General features: G+C 50.6%; 1 protein-coding gene across 3 annotated transcripts in view; it reads right to left on the bottom strand.

Moving 5' to 3' along the window:
- HTR3A (5-hydroxytryptamine (serotonin) receptor 3A, ionotropic) overlaps positions 1–12,510 on the bottom strand; it is an 18,114-nt gene extending 5,604 nt beyond the window's left edge. The window contains exons 1-8 of one of the 3 annotated variants that reach the window (XM_011977030.1): positions 12,193–12,510; positions 9,653–9,819; positions 8,286–8,330; positions 6,253–6,362; positions 4,326–4,495; positions 1,439–1,599; positions 886–1,096; positions 568–789 (exon numbers count right to left, since the gene is read on the bottom strand). In XM_011977030.1, coding sequence (XP_011832420.1) covers positions 568–789; positions 886–1,096; positions 1,439–1,599; positions 4,326–4,495; positions 6,253–6,362; positions 8,286–8,330; positions 9,653–9,819; positions 12,193–12,259 — 1,153 coding nt within the window. In that variant the 5' untranslated portion in view covers positions 12,260–12,510. Of the gene's footprint in view, positions 1–567; positions 1,097–1,438; positions 1,600–4,325; positions 4,496–6,252; positions 6,363–8,285; positions 8,331–9,652; positions 9,820–10,021; positions 10,098–12,192 lie in introns of those variants that run through there. The other 2 variants (XM_011977031.1, XM_011977029.1) reach the window with 2 other exon arrangements.
- Positions 12,511–13,044: the final 534 nt, after the last annotated feature.

Raw genomic sequence — 13,044 nt, 5'->3', positions numbered from 1 at the left:
AGATGAGGTCTCACTATGTTGGCCAGGCTGGTCTTGAACTCCTGGGCTCAAGTGATCCTCCCACCTCAGCCTCGCAAAGGGCTGGGATTGTAGGCATGACCAAAGTGCTGGGATTGTAGGCATGACCAAAGTGCTGGGATTGTAGGCATGAGCCACCATGCCCTGCTTTGGGTTGTTTAGAATAAGAGTTTTAGAAATCCTAGCGGCAGTATTTAACTGTCTGAGGCAGGGAGACCAATAATTGCCTAAGGGGCATCCATTTGACTTCCCCCATGGGTCCTTCCTAGAGAGAGGCCATTCTCAGCCCAGAGGTCTCAGCTCCTGACATGCTCAGCCTCTGGGATTCCTACCCTCTCTGTCAATACCCAAGGTGATGAGAGGTTGTGTAAGTGAAGAAAGGGTCTGGACTGACACCTTGGGCTGAAGTCTGCCCCTCCCAATAAGGCAGGGCATGGGATGCCATGTGCAGTACAGCACCTCCTTGGCAGGCCACACCCTCCAGAGACTTTCCACAGCATCCAAGCCAGAAGCGGCCCCTCGTGTGGACTCTTCCTTTCTGTTTCTCACCTGAGCAGTCATCAGTCTTGGTGGCTTGGGAGGTGGCTGGAGGCCTCTGGGAAGTCGACTGCTCCCGCAGACAAAGTAGCCAGGCGATTCTCTCCAGAACAAGGTGACGCAGCCAGGCAGGCACGGGCTGCTGCAGGTCTTGCTTGTGCACCAGCCGCACAATGAAGATGGTCTCGGCCAAACTTATCACCAGCAGAGCCATGCACACCACAAAGTAGACACCTGTGCAGTCCAGGGCAGAGGCAAGAGACACATACAGGAGGTGGGAGGGGGTGGGTTTCTCACCAGACTGAGCTCTGCTGCCAGGAGAGACCTTACCAATGAGAGGAGTGCCGATGGCAGTGGCCGGCAGCGTGTCAGAAACGATGATCAGGAAGACCGAGTAGCCCAGGAGGAGTGTGATCTTGAAGGAGACCCTCTCACCACTGTTGGGGGGCAGGTAGAAGCCCACGATGTCCATGACCATGAGGAAGATGCTGGGCAGCAGCAGGCTGACCACATAGAAGAGGGGCCGCCGGCGGATGACCACCTGGGATCGGGAGAGGAGCTTGTGGGAAGCCTGGGGCACACAGGCTCTGCTCCCAGGAACCACCCCACAAGCTCAGACTCCTTGTTTTATGGGGCTTCCAGCCTGGATTACTCAGAGAAGAAAACAGACAGACCCCCATACCCTGTCTCTCAATCCAGGCTTATGGCTGTTTAGAATAAGTAAGGAACATTCACGGAGTTTCCCCATCTACTTCCCTGAAGTTCCAGATGTGTGCAACCTGGAGTTAGACAAAGGCACTGAAGTTCTTCCCAGTATGCCTCCTTAAGTCTACCTGGGTAGGAAGCTTTATTCACCATTTTACCCACATTCACTCCCACTCACATAGAACTTCATTTCTGCATAGCAGTGACTGCTTTCCATGCTGAACTCCCGAAAGTCGGGCAGCACCCCCAGCAACTCCCATTCTCCCTGGTTCATGAAGACACTCTTGTCGAATTTCACCTTTTCTGGCAAGCGCCACAAAGAGATGTTGATGTCCTGGACTGAGAGAGAATAAAGCAAGCCAGCTTTGGAATCTAGTTCCCAGAGCCTGCCAGACCCTGTGATCATGGGACACAGGTAGGCAGCAACCAAGGGGAGCTGATATCTGATGGCCCAACCTCAGCCTCAGCACATCACCTTCAGCCTCGCTGTCCTCAGCTATAAAATAAGGTACTCATCATACCTCTCTCACAGGGCCGCACTGAGGGCACATGAAGTCTTAAATGAAAACACACGGTGCAAAGAACCATGCAAACCATTCATTAGAAAGTGCTTTCTCTCTTTCACACACACACACACAAACACACACACACACCCCTTCCAAACAGCTTTCTAGGTTTCCCTGTTAGAATTACCCATTGCAAAAATGAACAGAAGTCAACATTCTTCACCTTTGCCTTGATGGAACTGCCTGTCTTTAAAAATGAATTAAGACAATAAGCAAAATCCTCACTTATAGATTGCAACTCCACTTCTCAACATCTGCAGCAGAGACATATGCACTGGGAAAGACAGGAGTATCCATTGCAGAAAAACATTGGAAAATACTGAAATATCCATCAATCATAAAAATGCTTAATAAGCTAGGATGCAACCAAAATCATTAGATGTTTGCATTGGTGGTAGTGGTGAGCACAGCTGCCTTCCAAAATCCTGAGCTATTTTATAGCAGCTAAAATTTTTGAGGATGACCTAAATATGCATGAACTTTGAAAAATGTCCAAGACCTATTGTTGAGTAAAAAGAATCAAGTAGTAGTATATAATAATATATAGAGATATATTTATCTAAAATACAAACTCATAAAGCAATTTCCATGTACTTTTCATAGATGTGTATGTGTGTATGTAAATGTGTGGAGAAGGATTTGGAAAAATATGCTGTTCTAGATGAAGTTTCTACTGATAAAAGTGGTTAACTCTTGTTGGTGAAGTTTGGGATTGAGGGTAGAAGTCAAAGGAGATGTTAGTCTTATCTGTAGTTCTGGTTTTGGTCAAGGCAGTCATGCATCACTGTCATAACTTAAGTTTAAGGTAATGAATACATCGAAACAGAAGTGGGGAATGCCTTTTTGTTTTTTCTCTTTTTTTTGAGACAGAGCCTTACTCTGTCACGCAGGCTGGAGTGCAGTGGCGCAACCTCGGCTCACTGCAACCTCCGCCCTCTGAGTTCAAGTGATTCTCCTACCTCAGCCTCCTGAGTAGCTGGGATTACAGGCGCCCGCCACTGTGCCTGGCTAATTTTTTGTATTTTTCGTAGAGACGGGGTTTCACCATCTTGGCCAGGATGGTCTCGATCTCCTGACCTTGTGATTCACCCACCTTGGCCTCCCAAAGTGCTGGAATTACAGGCGTGAGCCACCGTGCCCGGCCTGGGAGATGCCTTCTTGCAGCAGAGTGGTGTACACCTCACCAGCCCTCTAGCAAGCCCTTAGCTAGCATTCATCTGCTCGGTAACATTTGCTGAAAATCTTCCTCTGTGCCAGGCCCTGTGCTGGGGATCTAAAAGTAGGCAAGAAATCATGTCCCTGCCCTTTCCAAGTTGTTTTACTTTTTATTTTTATAGGGTTTCATTACGTTGCTCAGACTGGCCTCAAACTCCTGGGCTGAAGCAATCGTCCTGCCTTGATCTCCCAAACTGCTGGGACTACATTTGTGAACCACTGCATCTGCCCCTTTCTAAGTTTATGTCTAGGAGAGAAGTACACATTGAACAAGTACTTACAAGGGTGACAGAGGTGGGGAGAAGACCAGGATGCCATAAATTGGGCAACAGGGATGGACTAGTCTAGGGGATGAGAGGGGAAACTGAGAAGCTGAAACTTATGCTGCCATCAGAAGGGTGAGTAGAGGGGTTGGCCAGGCTAGGTGTGGTTGCGGGGAGCAGGTGTGGGGCAGGATGGGAGAGGGAGGAAAGGGCCAGGTAGCATAGGAGAGGAAACAACATGTGATAAAGGGAAAGAATATGAGAGTTGGGGCTAGAAAGGAAGGCAATTGGGCGGGAGCAGAGTTCAGGGGAGCAGATGAGCCTGGAGCAGCGGGCTGTGGCAGAATCAGCTCAAGAGGGTGTATTGTGTTCCAAGGTACCTGGGCTCCCATTGAGGGGTTTTGAGTGACATGGTCAGATTGCATTTTACTAAAATCTCACTGGCTTCTGTGAGAATCACGAATTAAGGGGGACATGAATGCATGGGGAACCAGGTAGGAGGCTGAAGCAGAAACCGAGGCAGGAGACGAGGGTGGTTTGCATGGGGATGAAGGGAAATAAATGGATCTGAGAGATGCTTAGTGCCAGATTCTGTTGGAGATATTGGAAAAAATTGTCCCTTACTGAGCATCTTGCAGTCAGTTCACACTCTCATTGAATACTGCTGTATTAATGTAAAATAAGAACTCATAAAGCAATTTCCATGTACTTTCCATAGATGTGTATGTATGTGTATATATGCACACGTGCATGTGTGAATGTAAATGTGTAGAGAAGGATCTGGAAAAATATACTGGGCTATATGAAATTTCTACTGATAAAAGTGGTGAACTCTTACTGTTGGAGCAGCAAGAGCAGCAGATTCACCTCATGTAGAGGATGAGGAAGCAGAGGCCCAGAGGGTTAATAAGTGGTGAGTAGGCTGGATATGCGAGAAGGCACCCTGGGGAGCACTCCTTGCCCAGGTGTCCCTGGGGTCTCCCAACCTCCACCCCTGCCCCGGCGAAGCCCACATACTCACTGGTGTGCAGCCAGCTGGTGAAGGTCAGCGAGCAGTTCTGGACATCAAAGGGAAAGTTGTAGATGTCGAGGCTACAGGCAGTCACCACCTGGAGGGGCTTGTAGTTCTGAACTTCGCCTTGATGCCGAATATACACGTATGGGATATTTGGAGACTTCCCCACATCCACACTGGCCAGGGAAAAGGGGTCAGTTTGGGAGCTCAAGAGGCAGGTCAAGCCCTGGGGGCCTGAAGATCTTGGAACAACTGGGTAGGGAATGAAGTTTGGGGAGGGTACAGGCAGCTGGACAAACTGGATGTTTTGTCTGGCCTCGGTTTTTCCAACCTTCCTATCTTAGGCTTCCTGACCTGCTGCTGTCAAGGCTACTTATCAAGCAGTAATGGGCATTTCTCCTTTATTCCCCTGGCTCCTGGCCACACAAGGCAAGGAGGAAAACCCATGGGCCCAAAAGCCATGGACAGTAGGGAGCGTGCCCAGCAGCCCCAACCCATCACTGCCCCCAGCTGGGCAAAGCTTGGCTCCCAGGGAGCTTGGTGAAAGCAGGATCTTGTGTTCCATCCTGACTCTGGCTTCTCTTTGCTTTCACCGCTACAAGTCCTTTGAAATGAAAATAATCATCTCTGGGTGAAAAGGAGCTAAAGAAATGGATACAAATTCAGGAAAGCCAGAAAAGCCCTACAAGACCTCATTCCACTCTCTTAGCTGATCTCAAAGTGGTAGGCCCTCTTGAGTGACCACTGTGGCATGGCGTGGGCTGAGCCCAGGGTGCTAAGCCCTCAGCCTTCTCTGAGTTCAGGCTGAGGGATGAGAAGTCAAGACTAAGGCCACTTCATTGTTGAAACTGGAGCTCCAGCAGAAACTAGCATTTCCCAGAATCCTCCAGCCTGAGCTATGCAGGGGATGGTGTGTGGTCAAGGTCAACTGCCTCCCTTAGAAAAATGTCAGTGGCATCCCCTGGGGTTGGACAATGCTGGGGGTCACCTTCCCTTTTCCCTCTGTCTCCTCAGCCATCTTCCCTGCCCTTGAATTCTGAAACCCAGTTAGTGGGCCCTGAATGAACCTGCAGGATGGGGAGAAGGAATGTTGGCTGGGGTCAAATGGGACCGTGTTTGGCTGCCAGAAATAAAGCCTGGTGGTACCCACTTCGTATTGGAGAAGCGATCTGTGGCCTATCAGGTGCATGTGTGACCCGGGAGGTCTGAGCGTGTCCCCCAGCTCCAAATCTCCTTTGGGGACCAGAAGCAGCAGCCACTATCAGTGCTCCATTTTTATTTTTGGGATAGTCTCACTCTGTCACCCAGGCTGGAGTGTAATGGTGTGATCTCGGCTCACCACAACCTCCCCAGGTTCAAGCGATTCTCCTGAGTAGCTGTCAGTCTCCCGAGTAGCTGGGATTACAGGTGCTCACCACCACGCTCAGCTAATTTTTGTATTTTTAGTAGAGACAGGGTTTCACCATGTTGGCCGGGCTAGTCTTGAGCTGCTGACCTCAGGTGATCCACCCGCCTCAGCCTCCCAAAGTGCTGGGATTACAGGCATGAGCCACTGAGCCCAGCCAAGTGCTCCATTTTTTTTTTTTTAAAGAAACATTTACTGTCTCCTTTAGAAGTGCAGCTGCCCCGTTAGGTGATTATAACTCAGTGTGAATTAATTCACTGGTTTCTTTCCCCGTGGCAGGGGCCCTTGGACTACGAAGTACGGAATTTCAACAATAAGCACAGAAAACAAGGAGTTTTCAAAAAGAAAAGAACAGAAAAAGGTGGGGGGAGAAGACAAAGGAAATTTGGACTCACGCCGGCTTTATCTACAGTTTGCAATTCCTGGTGGGTCATCTCAAATGCAACAGTGACAATCTTGTCTCTCTGTCCCCGGGCTTCTCCAGCCCCTAAGCCTCCCAGCCACCCCACAACTGATAACGGTACTCACAACTCATTGATGAGAATGTCTGGGACCCAGATGCTGTCCGTGGGGATGGACAACTTGGTGATATTGTCAAAGTCCTCAGGGTTCCACTGGAGAAACTCATCAGTCCAGTACTAGGGGAGGAGCAGGGATGGTCACGGGCAGCCCTCTCCATCTCCAGTGAGGGTCGCCTGCAACTCAGGCAGACTTCACCCTCAGTGCCCAGGCAACAGGTGGGCATCTTTTTGGGAGAATCAGGTGTCAGTGGCATCCAAATCCCTCAGCAGTAACTGAGAGTCCCCCCACCTCTTCATTCACACTCTGCCTCCACACATAACTCAGCTAGATGCAGCTTTGCCCCAGGAAGGAAGTCAGTCATTTCAAATGCTGCGAGTTCCCCCTCTGCCAGCTGAGAATCTCAGACAAATGACTTCTTGGATCTTGGCCTCAACATATTTATATGGAGAAAATAACATCTACTTCACAGGGTGAAGATGGCTGTTGTTAAGTTTTGATTAGTGTATTCTCCATTTTCATGCCAGGATGGCCAGTCTAAAATGTAAATTTGATCATGTCACTCCCTTGCTTAAAATCCTTCAGGGGTGCCCCATTGCCTTTAGGGTAAAGTTAAACTTCACAGCCAACACAGGCTGGTATAGTCTGACCTCCGCTCTCTCTCTAGCCTCATGTTTTGGCCATGCCTCTCTGTGACTTCTACACTGCAGCCATATGCAATGAAACACTGCTGGAACCCCTCTGCATACCCTGCTCCCTCTCCCCTATCTTCTTTACCAAGGGTCATTTTCCTCATCCTTCTGGACTTAGCCAAGGCATCTGTCTGCTCTCTTCTCCAGGACATTGTCCATGACCCCCACACTCCAGGCTGGTTGACATGTGTCTCCTCTGTGCTCCCATGGTTAGCACCTTGTCCTTGCTATGTTGGAGTGGCTGTCTTGTTGCATTTCAGTTGTCAGTACCTGTATCTCGTCTTTGAGCTCATGGTGGGCAGGGCCTTGATCTAGTTTGTGTCTCTAACTCCAGTCTCTTAGCACAGTCGCTGGTATATGTAGACTGCCATTCCCTCACTGCTGATGCAAGCAACTGGGGCAGACAAGTGGCCCTAGAGCTCCAGAGGTGGGAGCTTGGCTGGATGTCCTGGAAAAGGAGCTCCAGTCTGCCTGTGCTTGTTCAGGTCCCTTCCCTTTGTGTGCTGCAGTAAGGGATCCCTCTGTGAGGCAGGGACGGAGCAGTATCTCAGGGATCAGCATTCTAGCTTCTTCCTCCACCCCATGCCCTGTCCCATGCCTGGTGGTGGTGATGGATGTGCCATAAGCCGTCAGGAGGGATAACAGAGACCCACTTATGCCAGGTGTGTCCCCAGAGCCTCTTAGGGGTGACCTCTGTCAGCTGTCCTCATGCTCCTGCCTCCGTGTGTTCAGCCACTTTAGTTTCCCCTCTGCTCTGACTTCTCCCCAACAGCCCCAGGGGCTTCCGGAGCAGGACTCGTGGATAGTGACCGCCACTCTTTTCCTACCCCACCCCAGCTCGAAGCCAGAATTCCTGCCAAGCCTCAGACTCATCCACACACCATGGGCTGACCCAGGCCCATCAGAAGCTAAAAGAGTGGGGAAATGGCCGAGGATGTGAGGACTAAGTGGCTGGAACGAACCATTCTGTTTCAATCACCCAATTTGGTTGCTGTCCAATTTGGCTGAATAAAAGGAAGAATGGTCTAGCAAATAGTGCTGGCTGAGAGTGAAGTGGCTGCCTTGTGAGTTCCCTTCAACAGAGGCTGAACAAGCCATAGTTTGGGGTGCTCTGAAGAACTTCGGAAGCCAGAGGGGATTTGGAGGGTTTCTCCTCCACTATCTTTAAGCCTCCTTCCACTCTCAGACCTGAGATGAGGAGATTCCACACTCCTGGATCTCAGGCTGAGGGTGCCTCTGAGCCTCTCCCCTCACCTTCCGTCACCAAGGTCACTGAAACTCCTGACTCCTTCCCAGGAGGATAGGTCCCTATCCCAAGAAACGGGGGCAGGGAGGGGCGGGTCTGCTCACCTGCCGGTACCAGATGTAGGTGGTCAGCACCTGATTCTTCTCATCCTGGGAAAGGAAAGGGAGCTTGAACAAGTAACCCTGTGGACTGGAGGGCCACCCCGCACACGCCAGCCCCTAAAGGAGAGGCTTCCTTCTGCCCTATTGCTTTGGGAAGTAAAAGTGAAGAGCAGGGGCTGGGGTGGGGAAAGTAGATAGACTGGAGCTCCCTGGCCAGACAGGAAAAGTTAGTCGTTCACTAGGGCACACCCAGAAAGAAGCAACAATGATTGATTGATTGATTGATTGATTGATTTTGAGACAGAGTCTTGCTTGTTCTGTTGCCCAGGATGGATTGCAGTGGCATAATCTCAGCTCATTGCAACCTCCACCTCCCAGGTTCCAGCGATTCTCATACTTCAGCTTCCCAAGTAGCTGGGACTACAGGTGCGTGCCACCACACCTGACTAATTTTTGCATTTTTTAGTAGAGATGCAGTCGCTATGTTGGCCAGACTGGTCTTGAACTCCTGGCCTCAAGTGGTCTGCCTACCTCAGCCTCCCAAAGTGCTGGGATTACAGGCATGAGCCACCATGCTCTGCCAACAATGATTTATGTTTCAACTTCAAATATACATATAATGCCAGGAGCAGTGTCTTACATCTGTAACCCCAGCAATTTGGGAGGTTTAGGCAGGCGGATGGCTTGAGGCCAGGTGTTCGAGACCCGCCTGGCCAACATGGCAAAACCCTGTTTCAACTAAAGATACAAAAATTAGTCAGGCGGGTTGACTAATTTTAGTAGAGTAATTTTAGTAGATTAAAATTAGCAGAGACTGTGAAGTTAGGTCCTGCCTACCTGACCCCAACACAGAGCCACTGCATCTCTACAACTGCCTTCTTGTTTATCTCTGCACAATGTCTGACCACCTCTTCTGAGCAGTGCACCCCACCCTACTGTGATAGTTAATGAAGGAATTGATGAATAATTGATCTGTTGGCTGATTCTTCAACAATCATTTAGTGACACCTGCCAGGCACCAGGGATGTTTGTAAGGCACTGAGGGCATAGAGATGCATGGGACAGTCTTAATCCTCATACAGCTTACATAGAGAGATGGTTAGCATTACACACTGTATGAAGAACCACATGTGGGAAGTGACTTCCTCACTGTACGGGTGTGGGAGCAGCAGCCACAGGGTGAGCCCAGGTTTCTGGTTTGGGCAGATGTGGTGCTGCAATCCATCCAGCTGTGGGCAGCTGTGGTGCCAGACCATAGGTCCTATGGGTTCTCAAATGCCTACCAAGCTACACAGGGGGTGACTTGTCTCACATGGCCTTCTCCCACCCCCAAAAGGTCTGCCTGCGTGCACTTCGGGGCTGAGCCTCACCACATTGAGGATAGCATAGACAATGACGTCAATGGACACGGTGGTTGGCTTCCTCCAGTCCCTTACGGGGCGCACGCCCTTCCTGTAGTTGGTCAGAAGGTAATCCGACAGCCTCAGCAGAGCAGGCCTGGTGGTGTTTCGGCCCTGAAGGCCTGCACTCCTTCTGGCTGGGAAGGAAAACAGTTTGAAGTAGACACCAGCCCTCCGAAGTCTTCCCCTGGTTCTCTTGCCCTGGTTTGTAAGCTTTTAAAAGAGATATATTCCCACCATCTCCACTTTACAAAATTCTAAAATATCCCCACAGACTGACATTCTCACCACTAGAGCATTTTGTCTGCAGAGATTTCTACCATAATTCAAATGGATTACCTTGTAGAAAGGACCTATGCATTCATTGACAGGAAGCAGAGATCTGGCTTGGAAGAGCAGGTGGCACGAGACAGCTGAGGTTCAAAGCAGGCTGAGGGCTAAAAACGGTGGAGAGTAGGCGGCCCATGGGGCCTAAGCAAGGGCCTCTGGGGAGCAACAGGGAAGCTGGCTGTCAGGGTATGATACTAAAAGCAAGAGGGTTGCAAGAAAGCATGACTCCAAGTGCTCAATTTCTAAGCCCAAGGGTCTGCATCAGAGTTTTCCTCAGCCGAGGTCAAACCTCAGCATCTGCACACATCATCTACTTTTTGAGTCTGAAACTGGTAAAGAAAGAAGGAAGTGTGGGCATCTGGTGAAAACTGACATTCCCTCTACATCCTGCAAAGCCACCCCAAGAGGATCCTTGCACCCTGCCCCAGGCACACACAAGCTATGGGCGGAGGGCTGGCCCAGTTCACCTTCTAGGGTTGCTGTATGGGCAAACTTGATGGGCTTAGAAAGGCGGCTGGGGCGAGGTGTGGAGGGAGTGAGAAGAAATCAAATGACTTCCAGGGCAGGTGGCCTACGGGAACAATCCAGTAATGAGACAGCCCAGCTCCTGGGCCCTGGTCCTGTTCTATGAAGCTTTCATGTGCAGCTCAGTTTCACACTGGAAGCAGTAGGAGCACTTCCAGAAGGGTGGCCTGGCATACAAAAGTGAAAATTCACGGGACGGTGAAGGGAGTACAACCTAGAGGGCAGCAAAGGGGAGCAGAGGGGAGATGGAGCCGGCAGGGTAGTCAGGGTCTTTCACTAACCAGGCGCCAGCAGGCCTGGCTTTTGCTAAACAAGACCGCGTCTTCTCTCATCTTGTGTGCAACTTGGCAACAAATCAGTCCTGCAGATTCCCCGCCCTTTCACCCGCTTTTCCCTGATAAGCTGCTGGCTTCCTTCAGAAGGACAGAGAAGAGCAAAGAGAGAACATACACACACACACAAACAGACACACACACTATTTTTTTAAGTGTCTCCTTTGGAATAACATTAATGTGCATATTCTTCATTTAACTTTAGAACAGTCCACCAGAGTGGCTATTTGCAGACAAGGATCCCCAAGCCCCAGAAAGGTGAGCACCATGCCCTGCAAGTGGAGGAACTGAGATTCAAATGCAGACCCGTGTGCATCTTCACTACACCAGCAACAGCCTGGGTTCTATTGACTGGGATCCTGACCAGCTTTGAGAGCACTGAACTCATCCCAGCAGGCCGAGGGCAAAGGACCATTGCTGGGAGGGACAGAGTTTCTTCTCAGTCAAGGAAGCCCCTGACCACAGTCATCACTTTCAGCTTGCGTTTGCTTAACCTACGGAGCATCCCCAAACGACCACTCCCGGGAGGAAGGACATCTTGCCCAGAGCCCTTTACGTCTGTCCAACCCCTGGATGGCCTCCTTCTAATTGTGCCCCAATGTGCTCCACCCCAGCTCTGTCGGGAGAGAAACCTCCCAGAGGGGAATGAACATGGTCTGCAGCAAAAGGAAGCAGGTCTCTTTGTGGCTAAAACACCCTACATTCAAGGGAGTCAGGAAAGGACGGGCGTAGGGAATGTAGAGAGAAATTGGGTGTCACTGGAGTTTAGTCCTGGAAAGGAACTTGGGGAAACCTCAGATCCAGAGAATGAACCTATGCAACAAAACCAGTGAAGCTGAGGAAAGATGACTAGACTAGTTCTGGTCCCCACTCTGCTGCTAACAAGCTGTGTGACCTTGAATGAATGACCTACCCCCTACTCCCTGGGCCACAGCATTCCCATTTATAACAGGCAGGGGTGGACCAACTGAGTTCTAAGTTCCCTTGCAGCTTTCATTCAAAGAGTTTAGGGAAGGGGCAAAGAGGAGAGGAGCCCCCTCCTGGTGCCTGTCTTTTTATTGCTGATATGCCAGGCTACTTCTCTGCTCCCCTCTTTGCAAGCTCCGCTCTTGCCCTGCCCCGGGACTCAACATTCCCAACTCTCTCTAGCTTGACCACCATGCTTCAAATGCTGTCATGCTTACAGGTGGTAAGACAACTGACCTTCCTGCAGCCACACCGTTCCCCACCCTTGTCTCCACAGCCCTCCGAGGACGGAAGCATCCCCCACCGCCCCTCAGCAGATGGTCAGCCAAGTCCTGCTGCTTCCCGAAGTCCACTTACCTTCTCCCTGTGCCAGGAGCGTGGGGAGGAGCAAGGCGAGCAGCGCCTGCTGGACCCACAGCAGCATAGCGAGCTTCCTACGCGTAGGAGTGCCTCCGAGTGCTCAGGGCGAGGCCCACCAAGGGCCAGCTTGCCGGCCCTCTGCCAACCTCATGTCCCAGCCAGCCTGCCTCTCGCGGCCACTGCTCACACCTTCTGAGGCTGCAGCCTCGCACCCCCTGGACCACCAAGGTTGGGGAGCTGCCAGGTTTTCCTGCAATCAGTCCTTCAGCTGGATCATGTTTCAGGCGGGAGGAAAGGGGAGGGGACGGCTGAGAGGGGAGCCCGCCCTAGCTGATGTCATGCTGTGGGAGCTCAGTCCACCCATTCAGCCAGGGTGCTTGGTCATGTTTCCCCAAGGAGTAACTTAGGTGGGGACAGGGGCTGCAGAAGCCCCTGAGACAAGGGTGCAGCCTGACCCCCGGGAGGTGAACCAGGTTGCTGCTTTCATTGATGTCCCTTGGCAAGCATGTTTCTGTGGCACTGGACTGGGGCAAGAGAGGGTGAGTCAGGCAGGAGCAGGGGGGCCATTCTCTTACTCCCCAGAGTGACATAACCAAGCAGGTGACTGGGCACCTCTGCAGTTACAGGAAGGGTAACTGGGGTCACCACAGGTCTGCCCTTTTGTCCTCGTCTAATTAATCAGACTTAAATAGTAAAATATATGTTAATAATAAATATACAATAAAAATAAACTTTTACTATACGTATTTATTTTATGCATTCTTACCGTACATAATAAATACATGTAGTAAAAATAATAATAATACGTGGACTTCGTAGAAAAATATGAAGAAAAATTAAAATCATCTG

This window comes from Mandrillus leucophaeus, unplaced genomic scaffold (assembly GCF_000951045.1).
Source record: "Mandrillus leucophaeus isolate KB7577 unplaced genomic scaffold, Mleu.le_1.0 Scaffold172, whole genome shotgun sequence".
NCBI lineage: Eukaryota > Metazoa > Chordata > Mammalia > Primates > Cercopithecidae > Mandrillus > Mandrillus leucophaeus.
The sequence above is the reverse complement of the archived record's forward strand: the minus strand, read 5'-3'. Positions and strand labels throughout refer to the sequence as shown.